The sequence below is a fragment of the Candoia aspera genome, chromosome 6, assembly GCF_035149785.1.
Source record: "Candoia aspera isolate rCanAsp1 chromosome 6, rCanAsp1.hap2, whole genome shotgun sequence".
Taxonomy (NCBI): domain Eukaryota; kingdom Metazoa; phylum Chordata; class Lepidosauria; order Squamata; family Boidae; genus Candoia; species Candoia aspera.
The window spans coordinates 57,308,681-57,327,760 of NC_086158.1; the positions used below are offsets into that span (position 1 = coordinate 57,308,681).

The window sequence follows — 19,080 nt, forward strand, 5'->3', positions numbered from 1 at the left end:
AGAGGGCAGATAATGATTGCTGAAAGCTAGACTCCAGTCTCATCAGAAGCTAACTAATAGGGTTGTGCAAAGAACCAGTTTTAAAGGGCAAAACGTGACTGCAGCATGGGTGGGCGCACACAAGCACCCCCTGAAAAGACCTTACAGCAAGTGTGCCTTTTTCTGAGCTCCCTGCCACATGATCTCAGGAAAAGACATGTTTGATTGAAGATGTTCCTGTCATGTGTTGTGGGCATTCCCACATACATTCTGAATAAGATTTTGCCTTTTAAATCGAGGTCCCTGAGCAGCCATACTGGGCAAAGTTGCTTGCCCTAAAAATATATTCAGTGCAGTTAATAGGAAATAGCTAAGGTACAAGCACAGTTCTAAAGTAAAGGGGAAATCTTGCATTTCAAGATTTTCAGTGAATCTGATCTGATCTATTTCATTTGATATTGATATTTGATATTTGATATTGATATCTATATTTGTATTTAAGAAGTATGGTTTTTTAGTGTATTTTAATCTGTATTTATTTTTAGTTTTATTGTAAACGACCCAGAGTCACTTCATGCAAGATGGTCAATGATGAAATTTGAAATATAAATAAATAAAACAAATAAAACAATTGGTTGAAAAAATAACCAAGATCTTTCATGATGTGGAGCTTTATATGGATGTAGTGAGAAGTCTGCTATGGCATTACCCTTCCCCAAAATGGGACTCTTTGCCGTGACAGAGGAGATGTCTGAGATATCCTTACTTCACAGTAACGAAGATCTGGAGATTCATGTTGTTCAATGAGAACTTAAGGAAAAAAAAAATTATTTGGATTGCCTAGCACTTAACAATCTCAGATATGCAGATGATACCACTTTGATGGCTGAAAGTGAAGAGGAACTGAGGAGCCTTATGATGAAGGTGAAAGAAGAAAGTGCAAAAGCTGGTTTGCAGCTAAACCTCAAAAAAACCAAGATTATGGCAACCAGCTTGATTGATAACTGGCAAATAGAGGGAGAAAATGTAGAAGCAGTGAAAGACTTTGTATTCCTAGGTGCAAAGATTACTGCAGATGCTGACTGCAGTCAAGAAATCAGAAGACGCTTAATCCTTGGAAGAAGAGCAATGACAAATCTCGATAAAATAGTTAAGAGCAGAGACATCACACTGACAACAAAGGCCCGCATAGTTAAAGCAATGGTGTTCCCTGTAGTAACATATGGCTGCGAGAGCTGGACCATAAGGAAGGCTGAGCGAAGGAAGATCAATGCTTTTGAACTGTGGTGTTGGAGGAAAATTCTGAGAGTGCCTTGGACTGCAAGAAGATCCAACCAGTCCATCCTCCAGGAAATAAAGCCAGACTGCTCACTTGAGGGAATGATATTAAAGGCAAAACTGAAATACTTTGGCCACATAATGAGAAGACAGGACACCCTGGAGAAAATGCTGATGCTAGGGAGAGTGGAAGGCAAAAGGAAGAGGGGCCGACCAAGGGCAAGATGGATGGATGATATTCTAGAGGTGACGGACTCGTCCCTGGGGGAGCTGGGGGTGTTGACGACCGACAGGAAGCTCTGGCGTGGGCTGGTCCATGAAGTCACGAAGAGTCGGAAGCGACTAAACGAATAAACAACAAAGCACTTAACATGCGGTTGGAGTAGAGAGAAATGGGCAAAGAAACAACAAAAACAGCTTACTTCAAACTAGTGATTCTGTTGACACTCTAAAGTGACATTGTCAATGATATTTTTTTAAAAAAAGATCTGCATTTATCCAGAGATAATAGTTAAAACCTGGTCTTTTTCTCCCTTTGCTTGTTTTACTAAGCAATTTAAGATGCAATCCCATTTCCGCTTACATGAGAGTAAGACCCACTAAATTTAATGGTATGTTTTGAGTAAACATATAGAAAACTGCTAAACTTCAGTTCTGAAGAAAATAGAAATATTATATCCTTACTGGGTTCAGCATAACAGACATTATTTCTGAACAGTAATAATAATAATGATAATAATAGTAAGTATTATTTAAATTTATATGCCACCTGACTCCCAGCAACTCTTATAGTTGATTTTAATATGCAGGGGTTCATTAGTGAAAGCACTTCTTAGGAATTTTATTATGCTTTTAAATCGAAGGCCAATTAAAACATAGGGGATCAGCATCCTTCAATTTGAATTACATAGAATCACAAGCAGAACAATCAATATAACATACACACTTCTACACATGAGCTGCAATGTTTACTTCTGAGTGGCAATCTATTTTTTTGCCTGCACAAGAGTATTTGGACCAATAATTTGGTCCAAGTGAAAGCGGTTCTTTTTTTTCCTCTCTCTACATATAAAGCAGAGGATCTGATCCACATCACCACTTAGTGTGCAGAATACAGGGTTCTGATCTGGATTGGGCCTTCTATACCTGTCCTGTAAAAATTATTTTTAAAAAGCTACCATTTATTTCATGTCTTTGGCAATGTTAATGATAAACCCAAAACTAATTTGACTTGCTCCAAATTAGAGTTGTAAGAAGCAAAAGGATTAAAATCACTAATCTGCATTACATTGAAATACCCTGAACTTTATTTTATATTAAAAATGATACAGCTGATATTCATGTTGTTAAATAATGGGTAAGTTGGGTTTCTGGGTGTACACTTGAGTAGAAAATGGTATATAAAGCTGGTTTTGAATGGAACTCATGTAATTCTTATACAATAGATACAAACTGTTTATATAATATATTTTGTGCTACTTCAGAAATACAAAGGGTGTACAAAACTCTTAAGGATTCTAATAGGCAAGTTTAAACCTTTCACTATGTTGTTTGTTTTTCTAAGAATCCTTATTTGTATCTCACAATGAAAAATATTTGTTTTTCATTTGTTGGCTTGGAGCAGCTGGGGAATTCCTTAAGAACAAGAAAAAAATAAAATTACCAATCACATCACAGTTATAAGATGCAAATTTTTGCATAATCTTAAATTGCCTGTGCTATAAAGTTATACTATAAATATGACAACAAGGAATTCAGAGGTTCAGTCACAGTACAGATATGCTATGCACATATACAGGAGGAGAACAAACCTTTAAAGGATATGAAGATTCAGGTAGATCTATAAAGTCGGGAACATTGCAGAGAAAAACAGGTCCTACATTTGGGTTGGAAAAATCAAAGGCATATGATATGGGGAACCATACTGGACAGAACTACATGCAAAAAGCATATAGACCACAAGCTGACCAGGAGCTAACAGTGGAAAGAAAAAGAAAAAAAGAACAACAAATACAATCCTAGGTTGCACCAGCAGGAGAACAGTGTCAATACTGTATAAGTATCCCATTCTGGACACCACATTTTAGAAGGACATTGACAAACCGGAGCATGTCCAGAGCAAAGCAACCAAGATCATAAGGGTTAGGGAGGAAAAACTTATGAGGAATGTTTGGATGCTCTGGGAACATTTAGCCTGGACAAGGGAATATTGTTAGCTGTCTTCAAATATATGAAGGGTGTTGGGGGAGCAAACAGGGCAGAATTATTCATAGCTGTTTCATAAGACAGGACAAGAAGCAATGGACTTAAAGTACAAGGAAAAAGATTTCAGCTGGGCATCAGCAAATGTTTCCTGATGGTAAGAACGGTTCAGCAATAGAACAGAGTATCTGGAGAAGTGCAGACTCTCCTTTGCTGAAGAAATTTAAAGAGAGGCTGGATGGCTATCTGTCACAGATGCTATAGGTGTGTTTTCCTGCATTGTATTGGGGTTGGGTTTAGATATCTTTTCCAACCTTTATGTTCTATAATTCTATGTACTGTCTTTGGAATTAAATTTAAATAATGAACTCTGTCTTATGTAGTCTTCTCCCAGTCTTGATTAAATAAAGAGCTACGCATTACTGCTCAATAGCCAATACTCCTTCACTTTAAAATCCACCAAGCCACCAAAGTTTATTAAGGCAAGTGGCTCCTATCTGATACCTGAAGGTTGAGTACTTTCTTTTAGAAAGTGAGTAAAATCCTTTTGCCTTTGACAGACCAATCAGGGACAAGACTGCAGCTCAGAATAATTGGATTGTGAGTGTTATTTCAAATTGAACTCTTTAAAGTAAGCAATAAGGATTCAGATCTTGCATCCCTTCTCTTATGCAGTCCCTCACCCATTTCAGTTAAAAAACAAAACAAAACAAAATTGTATAACTTGGTTGCAGCTGCACAGCATTATACGAATTATATCATTCAGATGCAAACCACTGCTTCTAATTCTGATTGTATTATTGCATCTGTGACATCATCTTCTACTGTCATACATTGTGCAAGCAAATGGAAGCAGGCCTATCCTATCCTTGTCTATCTGTTGCTTTCAAATTATAAGGAGCTAACATCATATGGATTGTGTTAAAGAACAGAACTCTGGCTTAGATTAAATTTTCTTTCTTTTAGAAGGATTCTTGGGTGTCAACTGATGGATCCTTTCCATCAACTTCAGGGCCATACTATAGTTTTTTACCACCCTGTATGTGGAGAAAGTGGCTACTACCATCATAACTGCACCACACATCCTGTTGTATTAAATGTAGTTTAAATGATTTAACATAACATGGAATGCCCTCAAGAAATGTCAGATGAAACCACAGCAAGAAATCCCATTTTCCAGTAATCCATCCATGAACATGGCAGATACAAAATTATCTTTTGTCATGGTCATATACATTTTTACTGGAAAATGGTACATGTCAAAAAAACACACACACACACCAAGTCAGGAATCACCTTTCCTACATGAAATATTCTTTGGCTATGGAGAATGTGTGTGTGTGTGTGTGTGTGTAGTGCTCCATGTGGAGGGTTGAGAACATCTGGACCAGCATTGTTGGGACTTTAGATAGCATTGATCAGTTCTTAAAACTGGTTTAGCAATGATTATATCAAATTCAATCTACAGTAGTGGATACCAATGCAAGGTAATTTTAATTTCACAAGAATATTTTTATTAACCCTTTCACTGACTCTTCATTCTTTGCACACATACCCCCATTGAGAGGATTAAATGCTTACCACATCTGATATATTGGCATGTGGAAAAATAAGTGGATAGGAAACTTCACATACAGGAAACTATTATGATCTGTTGAATTCTATGTGTTCACACCTTTATTGGATGCATCTCTGAAAATATAGAAATATGTTACAGCTTCTGCCTGTGCTTGTTTTCTGTATTAGGTCAAGAAAGTAAAAGCAAACAATTATACCGTACCTTTTATCTAAGAGTAAATATTAGTAGATAATGGTGTTTCTTTAAAATAATCAAGATTCAATACTTTTTATTCAATCAACAGTAAAATAACTAAACTTTATAATTATAGAAAGAAGATCAACAATGCTGAAGTTGAAATTCTTTAACAAAAGCAAGTTTCTATTTTTAAAAAATATATCCTCAGAAAGATAAACAAATTTTGGGTTACTGCAATATTCACAACAGTTGTTTCTTGTTAATGTAGTTTTTTAATATTTTTCATTAAGGCTAAATTAGCATAACCACAAAAATAAAAATAGCATTAGAAAGTTTAATATCACTTTATATTTCTGCAGAAGTTTTGAAGAAAATATGTGTATTATACTGCTATATGATTTACAATGGCTTCTCATTGTAGACTGCAAAACTACATACATATACAAACATGGAAGAGAATGCTAAAACAGCAAAATACTGATAGCCAAACATGAATAAGTTAAATTAAAAAAAAAAAAACTCTCAGGAAGACATTCGTCATCTGTCCATAGCCTGATCCACAATCATCTCAAAAGACATTTAACTTATTATTTTCCAATTTAAAAAGGCCCAAATCTACCAAGAGGTAATTTATGCAGGGTTTTCTTTGCCTGCTTTACAGCCTCTTATCTACCAAGGGAGCAGAAAAATCTTGTAAAGAACCCAGGCTTTCTACACATACATTTCAAACATTTCTAAACTGGGTCCCAACCTGTCAGGAATAAACAGACCATTAAACTATTAACCATTCTGGCAATATTTCTAACTGGAAACCGTGTTTTGTCCCCAGATTCTATCTGAGTAACACTGAAATACCTGAAACCTATCTACAAGCACCATATGATGGTGTACAGTAGTTCCCATTCATTACAATGGGCTTCGCAAAGGAGAACTTCCTGGGTAACAAATACAAATACAAAGAACTTTAAGAGTCTGGCTTCTTTCTTCTTGGTCCAATTTAAAGCAACAAGGGAAAAGAAAATGAGGAAGAGAGAAAAGAATAAAACCTGGATGATTTACATGCAAATTATTCATCTCTTTTCAAACACTGCCTGTTCAAAAGCCTTCCCTGTTTGGAATGTGGGTATCGCATCTAGTATATGCAGAGCTTCTAAGAACCTTTCCTTGAAAAAAGAAAATAATAATAACAATATAATATGATGACAATGACAACAACATTGATCCAGACCTATTTTTTAGCAGAGTGTTTCAACTTAATTCCTAGAACTATAAATTTAGATCAACAACAGAGGAGGATAGAGGACAGACAGATCAATTTCTTTTTTTTTCTTTTCCTTTCCTTTCTTTTTATGGGTCCTTTTGTTAAAGCAGATACAAGGTTCCTTCTGAACGAGGGCACCAGCAGAATGAGAATGCAACTGCCATCAGCAGCAGAAGCGTGCTTGACCTGATGCCTACACGAAGAGAAGACGAATGATCGGAAGAGATGTGACTAGTAGAACCTCCTGCCACACTTTCCTTCCCAATTGCATTCTGCAAGACAGAATAACTTTTTATTACCACATTTGTACTAGCACAGAATAATTACCACATTCATATTAGCACATCCTAGTATATTTTACTGTACCTGTCATTTCATTTATTCCCAGATCAGTATTCTGTCAGCCATAAAATCTGATCTGCTATGTTTAAAGGTCTTACTAAGAGCCACGTGATTACATGTTCTTCCAGATTACCAGCTAATTTACACTGCACAGGTGAAGGGCAAATATCATGTGACCTGAAAAATCATACTCTGCTTAATAATTAAAATATAATGGCTATGGCTGAAGGTGAATGGCTATTCTGGGCCTGGGTATACCCACCCCTCCTCAATATATATCCCTATATACAAATAATTAAAACTGTTTCAAATGACCTGAACAGGTGTACTTCAAAAATAATTGCTATGAACAATTAGGCCTATAGTCTTCACTCTTGTACACAAAACAAATGGCCATAGTTCCTTTATCCCATTGCACAGTCATATGCATAACATACATGCCCTTTGAAAATGGCTAGCAAGTTTAAGATGTGTGGACTTCAAGTCTCAGAATCCCCCACCCCCACCCCCCGGCATGTTGAGGTTGAGAAACCCAGCTGGAGAGAGTACCAGAGTCCCTCAACCACACCCTGGCATGTTATGCAGAATGATTGGTGGTTGCTAGTCCCACTGGTATGCGATTCTGGGTGGCAGGGAAAAGGAAGCTGATGAATCCAAAGATCACCACTTTGCAACCGTCTTAGATTAAGTCTGCAAGAACAGCATCACTTCCCAGCCTCGTGGTTGAAGTGAAGTAAAACTTGGCGGTTGAGACAGTCCAAATTATTTTGGACTTTTTTCCCAGCTCAAGGACAGGAGGAGTGCATCTTAATGCGGCTGTGAGGAAGTGCTCCATGCTGCTGCCTGACTGAAGGAAGAAAGGGGTGCAGCTTTTAAAGTATAGAGCAAGGAAGACCAATAGGCCTTCCCGGGGATAATGTCTGAAGAAAGAGGGTTGAGGAAAATACTTGCTGACGCTGAACTCCCAGTCCTAAATTGACAACTTATGTTGCTCTGTGGTAATGGCACTAGTAACTATACTTCACATTTGGCCTGCTCATATCACTGATCATAGATTAACCAGAGCTTTATGAATAAAATACATACATAATTTATCTCTGCCTCTAATGCATCTTCAGTAAATACTGTATTAAATTGCTATTCTATAGGCCACTTTTACCTGTTAGGATACTTAAAGTTGGAAAGAGCTCACGGTGACCCTTAGGGGAGAAAAGGAATACTTGCTGCACAACATATGCTACAGTGAATATTTGTTCCATTTTTCTCCTATTATATACTCAAATGAAGCAAGTTCAATCTAGACAATCTCAGTCTAAGTGCTACATTCATCTTCTCCAACTTAAAGGGAAAAGCAGAGGCAAAGACCATAAAGACATCTGAAATCACTATGGTTGTAGGACCTTACACTACAAAACCAAAGAATGAGGAATAGAATTTACATTCCCAAACTCAGAATAGGAAATTTCTAGTCAACATAATGAATTTATCTGAATTATTTTTATAACAAATGTTTTGATATAGGTAGTCCTCGACTTAAGACCACAATAGGGACCAGAAAGTTCATCATTAAGCAGTGTGGTCATTAAGCAAGGCTTCATGTGACTGCACCCAATTTTATGGCATTTTTTTACAGCAGCCATTAAGGGAATCATTGCAGTTGTTAAGTGAATCACGTGGTCCCCCATTGAGTTTGCTTGTCAGAACCTGGCTAGGTTTGGTTCTGCTTGTCAGAATTAGGCTAGGTTGCAAATGGCAATCACATGACTCTGGGACACTGCAACCATCATAAATACATGCTGACTGACAAGTGCCCAAGTTTTGATCACATGACTGTGGGGATGCTGCGATGGATACATGCGAGGACCAGTCATAAGCCACTCTTTTCAGTGCTACTGTAACTTCAAACAGTTGCTAAAGGAATGGTCGTAAGTCAAGGGCTACCTGTATGATTCAGAGTTATAGCTGTGTCAGAAACAATTGCTGCAATAAAGTGCAAGAACTTACCCCAGTCACACAGGGCTCTGTTATTACAGATTCATTGAAACTCTGCTTCGGTCCCTGTAGAAAAATGAAAACATTACTACAGACCTCTATTTTGCCTCTAATATTGGTGGAATACATCACTGAGCTGCATTAAAAGTTGAATAAACATTGCATCTCCAAACTATTTATCAGGAATAGATATACACACCCAGAGTTACCATAAAGATTGTCTATTCATTGTATTTCTCTGTACAACTACACAACCTCCTCTTAATAAAATAAATCCAATCAAATATTGGCTAATTTTGCCACTGGCCCAGTGGAAAAAGACTACAGTTTTCTTTCCTACAGTTACTAACATTTGTTTGAACAAAAATATATGGCAATACCTTTTGATTAAATGTACTTTCTAGAGATTTTTGCCACAAATCCCAAAGCAAAAAAACAAAACAAAACAAAACCAAAATATGAGAAAAATACATCCTAGCTAATATTCTATATTATTCAATAATTATTAAAATGGCGCAGGTATATACAGGCATCTAATGACAAATTTGGTATATGAAAGATGTTTCCCTTGAAAGAAGAAATCCTAATAGCTTCTGAGCTCTTTTTGTTCCAATCATATAACTTAAAAGCATCCTTTGGGCTAAAGCAACACAACTAAATATTTGTGCTTTTTGAAACACCACTGTATGAAATCACCATCTGGCCTTCTGTCATTTATATTGGTAAATAGGCTGTTCTTACATGCATCCAATTACTTTTTAGGACAAAAAAGGGAAATATCACAATAGCTGGGAGATTCCACAGTGTTTCTTTTCTTAGATAGCTAAGCTTATTTTATTTCCCTGCAGTTCATCTCATATTGCAGAACTTCCTTTCCATGATTATTTTAAGTTTGGGGCCTGGCCTTGGGATGGGCTGTTTTTCCTTTTGCAGAAATTCTTGCTTGATTATTCCTCCTACATGAACCTGGGAGTAGTAGATTTCACAGGTAACCTTATTAACTAATCTGATCTTAATTTACTGAAGGACTTTCTGTATTTCCCATTCTTGCTCCAAGATAATCATTAGAGTCCTTACTCCCAGTGTCCATACATCAGTCAGTAGCTTATTTATGATCTGGCTTTTTCAGTACCCTATTAGAGAAGTCTGAATAATACCTACTTAGTTGATTTTTTCTCTTTTTTTGCTACTAGTACAAGTATTTCTAGTCTGTTAAGTTTCTTAACTTGCTATACAATTGCTAGAGGGCCTGATGGTGACATGTTAAAGCATTCAATTTTAAAACCTCTTTGGATTTATTTGTTGTTTTGGATATTTTAGTCTTTAATATTTAAACTGTGGTTGTATTTAATTATATTCCATCATATAATTTGGTTAGAGACTTGTGGTACTAGTTGAGTGACAATCAACCAACCAATCAACCAAATAGATCAAGTGTTCTTTTCTTAACAGAATTAAATGGCTACCATGGCATTTAACTTTAGATCTGGAAACAGACCGAAGAATATTGGCATACAAAACAATGGAAGTTCTTAGGACAAAGGCAAAAAAAAAAATCCCACATAAGAAAACAGTTACTTTTCAATCTAAGACATAACAATGACCTCAGCAAATCCTTTTTCCTGTAAATAATAACACTTACATAAAGAGAATAAAGATACATCCTAATCTCTTTACTTCCTGAACATTTTCAGGAAGGGGAAAAAGTTAGCTTCTAAACTAAAATGTTACATGCCAAGCTTCAAATTGGACAAGTACATTTTACTGCTGACTTACAAAGCTGTAAAAAGCACTTATAATGGAAAAGCTGGCAATGACTATTGTACTAAAATGTAGCAGCCTATCCCTAAATCGCCAGTAATGGGGAAAAGTATAAAAGAGAAGATACAATAACCAGGAATTATATACTATGGGAAAAATCTTTTTTTTTTTGTCCCAATTATAGGAGATCCTGGACAAAGAGAACCTGAAACCTTTTGGGGGGAGATGGGTGGTAATAGAAATGTGAATAATAAATAAATAAATTTAATTCAAAGAAAAACTAGTATTCACATAGATATGGCTTTGCATATTAAGCAAATTCACTCATGTACTGATTAGAAGACTAAATATATTGTACATACATTCATTCACAGCAGATTTTGAAGATAAAGAACTATACAAATATACACACACACATACATATACTTACACAAGAGCCACTGTGGGTAGTGATTAAGATGCAGACTAGGAACTGTGAGACTCAGGTTCTAGTCCATCCTTAGATGCAGACAGGTTGGCTAGGTGACTTTGGGCCAATCACTCCCTTTCAACCCTAGATTGCAAGCTCAAAAATCATCTACTATATCTACCAACCTGCTCTAGACCAGTCTGGTAGAATACCAGTCTTCACGGCTGTCAATGAAGAGGCTTTCATCCTCCAGTGGACTGATTAAGGCTAACAATAACAACAATAATAATACACCTACAAACACTAAGAGAATGAGGGTATGTGGAAGAGAGGCTGAAGCACCATAACTTCTTAAATGAAAATAGTATCATTTTTAACATTTATATGTTGATGTTTAATTTTGATATCCCTATCTTTACTCTAAACGGAAGAAATAGGATGCAGTTTTTTTTTTTTTTTTTTAAAAGACTTACTACTAAGATTGGCTATTGGCTATTCCATAGGGCCTTGGGATTTGCTGTGAATGCAGAACCACCCTATTTTTGGCAACGGGCTAGGAACCAGGAGTCTGTGAGTTCTACTCCTGCCTTAGGCACAAAAGCCGGCTGGGTGACCTTGGGCCAGTCCCTCTCTCTCAGCCCAACTCACCTCAAAGGGTTGTTGTTGTGGGGAGAAGAGGAGGAGGAAGGAGTATTAGGTGTGTTCCCCACCTTGAGTTATTTATAAAAATAATAAAGGCGGGATAGAAAATAAGTAAGTAAGTAAGTAAGTAAGTAAGTAAGTAAGTAAGTAAGTAAGTGTCTTTCAACTGGGGTTATTCTTCTGGCACATCATATACTTAACTTGAAAAAAGTCTGAGATTGGAACTATGTTCTGGGATTGGAACTATGGAAGTCAATAAAATTATTAGATTACAATTGAAACACATAGGCATATTATTTATTAAATACATTAGAACCACAAACATAAAATGTGAGAATAGGTGAGTACAGTCAGTTGAACATCCTTTATCTGCACATTTCTGGGCAGCTCACATAGTGTCAGCCCCACCAGGTAGACCACACCAGGAAATCAATTCCACAGGAAGCCTAAAACCGCTTTTATTGAGACTGGCTAAAGATTGGTAACAGCTCTTGTACATCAAGGTCATCTTACTTATTTTCTTCACATAGCAAAGGGCTTGCCAGGAATGATTTAGTTCTATGTGAAATTATTATTTTATGTACTGTAAGAACTGCACTCAGGAGCATCTTATAACAATGATGTTTTCTGAAGCTCTGGATGTTTCCCACCCACTCTGCCAAAAAACAACTATTAAACACTTCCTATTCTTCCAGACTTCCATGCATTTCTATGTATTCAGTGGTTCTAACTCAAGTGATTGGTCATCTCTTGTTAGTTGCATACAGCTTAGCTTGACAAAGAGCCACCACATGTTATGGAGTGACTTGGGTGAGATAGTTGGTCATACAAATACATAAAATAATAAAAAATAAAATAAAATAAAATAAATCCTTGAGTTCTGGTTTTCCAATTCTTTGAACTTCTTCCTTCATCTTTCAGAAGATGATTATGAGTTAGTGACAGTAATGGGATAACAGTTTCTGATTAGCTATCACTCATACAGTAGGATTTTTTAAAGTTTCAGTTTTTCAATTGTAACAGTAAGGCAGTAAAGATTAAGTTCAATAGAATACACCCCACCTCCCAAAGAACATGCAAGAACAATGAAAAATCAAATCAAGTGTTGGTATAATTGGTAATTTCCAAAGACCCACTACAACTTGTCTTAAAGCAGCCTTCCTGGTCTGGCATTCCCAAGGGGAAAAAATTTCCACTCCAAAAATCTTAGCAGCAGATATGCTGATAGGGAATTTGGGAGAGTCCATAAATCTAAAGGGTGCCCAGGTTGCTAAAGACTGCCAGTAAATTTATAGATAATCAGTGATTTCTATTTATTTGATTTGTAGTCTCTCCAAATTTTTAGCACAGGCATTACTAAATGGCACAGAGACTAACAGCAGCTTTGCACTGATTGATCAGGATACATTTCCTAATGTGAAATCTAGTTACAAATCCTCTGAAAGCCATTTTTCCCCATCTTTTAATTAAAAGTTTTTACATTAAAAACAAACAAACTGGTTCCTGGATTGAAAATGGTAATGCTTTACATATAGCCTCTATGGTGAATGGATAATTAGTTAAGTATTATGAAACAAAATCAAACAATCGAAACCTAATTCCCTTAAAACTCTTCAATGTTGTTAGACAATGGAAACAAAGCAATAACTTTGTTAATACAATTCAGAAAATGCATTCATTAGGCTTTATCCACACAGGACAGAATTACTACTATATTAGTAGCAAAAAATGCAGCAAGGTCAGGAATACGTAAGGACAAAAAAACAATGAATATGCAAACTTGCAGGTAAACTAACAATCTCAGCCTGGCCAAGAAATATACAAGTTTTAACACAAAGGTCTGACACAGTGATCAGTAAAACTGATCTAGAACAGTGTTTCTCAGCTTTGGCAGCTTGAAGATGTGTGGACTGCAACTCCCAGAATTCTCCAGCCACCATGCTGGCTGGGAAATTCTGAGAGTTGAAGTCTGTTCTACCCAAAATTCTCAAATCTTGCACTAAATAAAATTAAAAATATTTCAAGTTTGAAATGTTCTTCATATCACTTATAACTTGAACATTACTTTTCCTCAATTCTGGGGTAAAATTGTCCCATGACAACTGGCCACGGAGAAATAACAACAATGGTTTTAATGTCATGAGTTTTTAATGGCAGATTTATATGGAAATTCAGTAAGTCAAGCTATTGTGCCTGCCGGTATTAAAGGTACTGCTATAGTAGTAGACTGAAAAGTTAGCAACCCTGCTACTTAAAAACTTAAAAAACCCAAAATGCAAGCATATTTTTTTTCTTTGGTCATCCTTTGGAAAGCTGCATCCTTGAAAAATTCATAGCCAATGACACTACATAATTCTATGTTCTTTTTTTGTTTTGATTAAAAAGATTTACTACACAACCAACCTGTTTTCTTAGCAGCAGGACACAAACAATAAACAGAAAAATGCATCTGAGTGCAAAAATGCAATCAGTTTAACTCTTCTGCTTTTACTAAACACCAGCTGCATCCATCAGACTTGTCAACAGTATATTCTTATTTGTCCAGCAATTCAACACCACACTACAATGTAAATTACTTTCAACTGAGAAAACAAGTAAACTACATATCAGATGCAAAGACCAATAAAAGAGAATTTGATTCAGAATAAAACAATCCTGAATTCAGAGCCACGAGGGCTAAGCACAGGGCTTTTTAAGCTGTGAAGGCCACCCACTTCAGTTTTTCAGTACTAAAAGGATCTGATCCCTCTTGGATATTGAATGAGCTCAGTTGCAGGGAAACAGTCCATAACTGGAGCATGTGAAAATTGTCTGTGGTCAATTTGCCTAAAAGTGTATCTACCTGCAACTCTCTTGGGAATAATTCCTTTTGAAGTCTTCAGTGTATGACTTGTTTTGAAGTAACATATTAAAAAAGCTGGATTGTAAGAATGCTTCGTAATTATAATTCAAGTCCCAAAAGTCATGTTTATTCAGAAGTGCCTCATTTATTTCAATGGGACTGACTTCAAAATGAGTATGCTTACAATTGTAGCTTTTCTTGGAAATAACACACACTGATTAATTTACAAGTCAAACTAACTGAGATCTGGATTTTACTGGCCTTCATCATAGCATATTTACATTAATTTTGGCTTATTACATAAAAGAGTAATGCGGACTCTCTTTAAAGTAATAACCAAGCAGCAATTCAAAGACTGTTGTATTACTTTAAACCAACAGTTGTTTTCTTATTTTCTTTCTTTTGCCTACTGTCCTGTTGCTATAGCAACAGGAGATTCCAGATGTTACAGAGCAAGTGAGGAAAGAGAAGTATGCAGTGGGGTACCTCAGGTTTCTGTCTTGGGCTCAGTACTCTTCAACATCGTCGTCAATGACTTAGATAAGAGAATACAAGGGATGCTCGTAACATTTGCAGATGACATAAAGTTGTTCAGTGGTGAGACATGCATGTTCTGCCCTTAGGCAGGAAAAGCCAGATGCACAGGTAGAAGATAGGCAGCACCTGGCTCAGCAGTAGTACTTGCAAGAAGGATCTGGTTGTCTGGTAGACCACTGAGTGAGCATGAGCCAGCACTGCGCTGTAGCAGCCACAAGAACTAAGGCCGTTTTGGACTGCATCAGTAGAGACATAGTATCAAGAGCACAGGAACTAATAATACTGTTCTATTTTCCTGGATATAGGTGGCCTGTTAATTTAGGTAATTGTGTATATTAATACAGTATAGCTACAAAAAAGTTGTTCAATTTTTACTGCAGTAAATTTATTATAATGCTCAGTAAAAAAAACAACTAATATTACCATTCATTTCTAAGACTCCTTGACGAACAAATAAAAAGATAAAGAGCACCTATGTTGTTTTTAATTCATTACTTCAGGATTAATGCAGGATATTGGGGGGGGGTTATGGTTGCAGATACAAGCTTAGAAGTGAGAACACAAGAAGTATTTTATGAATTAGGCAACAAGGAAAAAGTCATAATAAGAAGGAAGCACTTTTTGACTAGATACAGCATAACCTTTTCTATTATAACCAACACTGTTCTAACATTGCTGTGATTTTTTAAATTATTTCACTTGATAACACATTTCTATTTCACAGTCTTGCATTAATTTTGGTTCCTATTGGCTTCCACACCAAATCACTACTTTGCACTTAACAGTCTCTGATTAGTCCTTTCACCAATTTACATACATACACATTTTTATTACTAAAGCATTCCATCAGTCTCTATATACCCAAAGTTCTCTACTGCGTCTTTTGCTTTTCGGAAAGCATCCTCAGATAAGGTTTAAAACTGGTTACATTCACACCCATATTTTTAAAGCTTCAGTTCTTCAATATTAACCAATATTTTGTTTGAGAGACCATAAAGTTAGAAATATTTACAGCTAGGGGATGGGGCAAAAAGGTTGCATGTGGATCTTGGCTGCAAAGGTGCAACCCTTGGAGCAATGATGAATCACATCTCCTCTTTCCTCTGGGCAACTGATCAATGGAAAAGAACTGCTGGTTTTGACTGTCATTAGCTGAATTCCCAATATTAATGGCAGTTCAAAACAGTGATTTTCTGGGAGAAAAACAGTTTCCAAGGATTTTGATACAACTTTTGGAAACTAAATGGTCCCACCCCACCCTTATCCATCTCTAAGATTGAACAGAATCATGAGTACATCCCAACATCTGGTGACCAAGGAGCCTGAACCCACTTTTGCTTTAAAAAATATCTGTGTCAGATCAAGCAACATTGGTCTTTCTTTTCCTTCAACGGTTTGGCTGTAAATATTTCCCTAGATTTAGGGAGTTAATTATAATGCAGTATGTTATGGTCAATGCTAACACGCTTCTCTTGTGCCAGCACAACCTTAGTCTTTTTTCCCTTAAATATTTATTTATCAATTCAATATACTCCCCGGTTCAACATTTTGTTGTTATATGTTCGCCAGTTTATTTATTTATTTATTACATTTATATCACCACCCATCTCCCCCAATGGGGGACTCAGTTAAGTCTACTTTCATTTTTATCAACTTGCTTTTTCAAATGATTTCAAATAAACCCACCAAATATCATGCTGTCTAGTTTTAGTGGCCATTATCTTATATCTATCATAATATAACAAACAGCAATAATAATGCTTTGTCTCCAGCTGTCATTTGCACAAAGAAGGCACAGAAGAAAACCATAAAAATATTTATTCACAGGCTTTTGTTAGCATAACTCACACCTGGGGTGTTTTGCACTGATAATTAATTAATTAATTTTATCTTAAGTGCAATCAAAAAGACTTGAAAGTGCAACGTTCGTCTACGAAGTAATAAGTTTTATTAATTGAAAACACATGGAACAAAATAACATAAATACATGAATACTAACATGCATAGCACTAACCAATGGTGCCAATTCATATCTCAAAGGCTCTCTGAAAAAGCCCCATGTTCAATAGTTCACAGAAAGCCACCAGTGTAGGGCAGAGGCTTTTCCAAAGTGCAAGGCTCCACCTCCCTTAATTTTCAGAAATTGGGGAACCACTAGCAGGTTCTTCCAAGATGTCCACTGCCAGCCAGCACTAAGTGCCACATTCTGCATCAGTTTGGTCTTCGTCTGCTGCAATCTCAATAATTATTGGGTCCTAGTAGCTGCTACCTACATCTTTAAAATACACAGTAAATGCTTACAGAGGCATTTAATGTCATGTCTACTTTTGCCCTCTTCAAATAATCTTTTCTCACTGCTGGCATTGCTCTTTTTATACTTTACAGCTCTTTTCTTCCACTTTCCTTCTTTTCCACCTGTTTCTTTTCCATTAGTGTCATCCATTAATCTCTGCTTCCTTATGCTTCCTTTCCATCTATCTCAACATTCCCTGTCAAAAGAGTCAAATGTACTCTATAATCAGAAACCACCAAGCTTGTGCTCAGAATAAATTTATTTACTTTCTCTTAAAATATGCATTTCCGATGCTCTGGCATGAATTCATCTCCTTTTTGGTTACAGATTCCGATCTCAAATATAATTCACCCACAACATTAGTAAAATTTACCACTATTCTTTCAAGCTATCATCCCTTTACATAATTTGGATAGTCATAAAGTAATGTTTAGCAGGCTTTGTAATTTTCATATAATGAATCTGAACATCAGCCAGTGAAATCACATATAAGATATACTCAGCCCTTTTTCAATGAAAAGAAGAGTATACTGCAAATTAAAGTGCTGACAGGGAACAAGAGGGCTCTTGTATGACTTGATGGGCATATTGGCGTTCATTTTGTTTTGTTTTTTAATTTGAAAAAGATTAAAGTGTACATGTTTTAGGACCTGAATAGCTGTCCAGAAGAAGCCAGCGGTCTCTATGTAATGTGTTGTTGTTTATTCGTTTAGTCGCTTCTGACTCTTTGTGACTTCATGGACCAGCCCACGTCAGAGCTTCCTGTCGGTCGTCAACACCCCCAGCTCCCCCAGGGACGAGTCCGTCACCTCTAGAATATCATCCATCCACCTTGCCCTTGGTCGGCCCCTCTTCCTTTTGCCCTCCACTCTCCCTAGCATCAGCATCTTCTCCAGGGTGTCCTGTCTTCTCATTATGTGGCCAAAGTATTTCAGTTTTGCCTTTAGTATCATTCCCTCAAGTGAGCAGTCTGGCTTGATTTCCTGGAGGATGGACTGGTTTGATCTTCTTGCAGTCCAAGGCACTCTCAGAATTTTCCTCCAACACCACAGTTCAAAAGCATCGATCTTCCTTCTCTCAGCCTTCCTTATGGTCCAGCTCTCGCAGCCATATGTTACTACAGGGAACACCATTGCTTTAACTATGCGGACCTTTGTTGTCACTGTGATGTCTCTGCTCTTAACTATTTTATCGAGATTTGTCATTGCTCTTCTCCCAAGGATTAAGCATCTTCTGATTTCCTGACTGCAGTCAGCATCTGCAGTAATCTTCGCACCTAGAAATACAAAGTCTTCCACTGCTTCTACGTTTTCCTTCCTCTATTTGCCAGTTATCAATCAAGCTGGTTGCCATAATCTTGGTTTTTTTGAGGTTTAGCTGCAAGCCAGCTTTTGCACTTTCTTCTTTCACTTTCATCATAAGGCTCCTCAGTTCCTCTTCGCTTTCAGCCATCAAAGTTGTATCAACTGCATTTCTGAGATTGTTAATGTTTCTTCCAGCGATTTTAACTCCAGCCATGGATTCCTCAAGCCCAGCATGTCGCATGATGTGTTCTGCGTACAAGTTGCATAGGGAGGGTGAGAGTATACAGTCCTGCCGTACTCCTTCCCAAACTTAAACTAGTCCGTTGTTCCGTGGTCTGTTCTTACTGTTGCTGCTTGGTCATTATACAGATTCTTCAGGAGGCAGACAAGATGACTTGGTATCCCCATACCACTAAGAACTTGCGACAATTTGTTATGGTCCTCACAGTCAAAGGCTTTAGAATAGTCAATAAAACAGAAAT

General features: G+C 36.8%; 1 protein-coding gene across 1 annotated transcript in view; it reads right to left on the reverse strand.

The window, feature by feature from the left end:
• Positions 1–5,291: 5,291 nt before the first annotated feature.
• The window catches only part of GFRA1 (GDNF family receptor alpha 1), a 256,846-nt gene continuing 243,057 nt past the window's right edge, over positions 5,292–19,080 (reverse strand). The window contains exons 8-9 of the mRNA XM_063307209.1: positions 8,823–8,876; positions 5,292–6,748 (exon numbers count right to left, since the gene is read on the reverse strand). Of these exons, the coding sequence (XP_063163279.1) occupies positions 6,578–6,748; positions 8,823–8,876 (225 nt within the window). The 3' untranslated portion in view covers positions 5,292–6,577. The remainder of the gene's footprint in view (positions 6,749–8,822; positions 8,877–19,080) is intronic.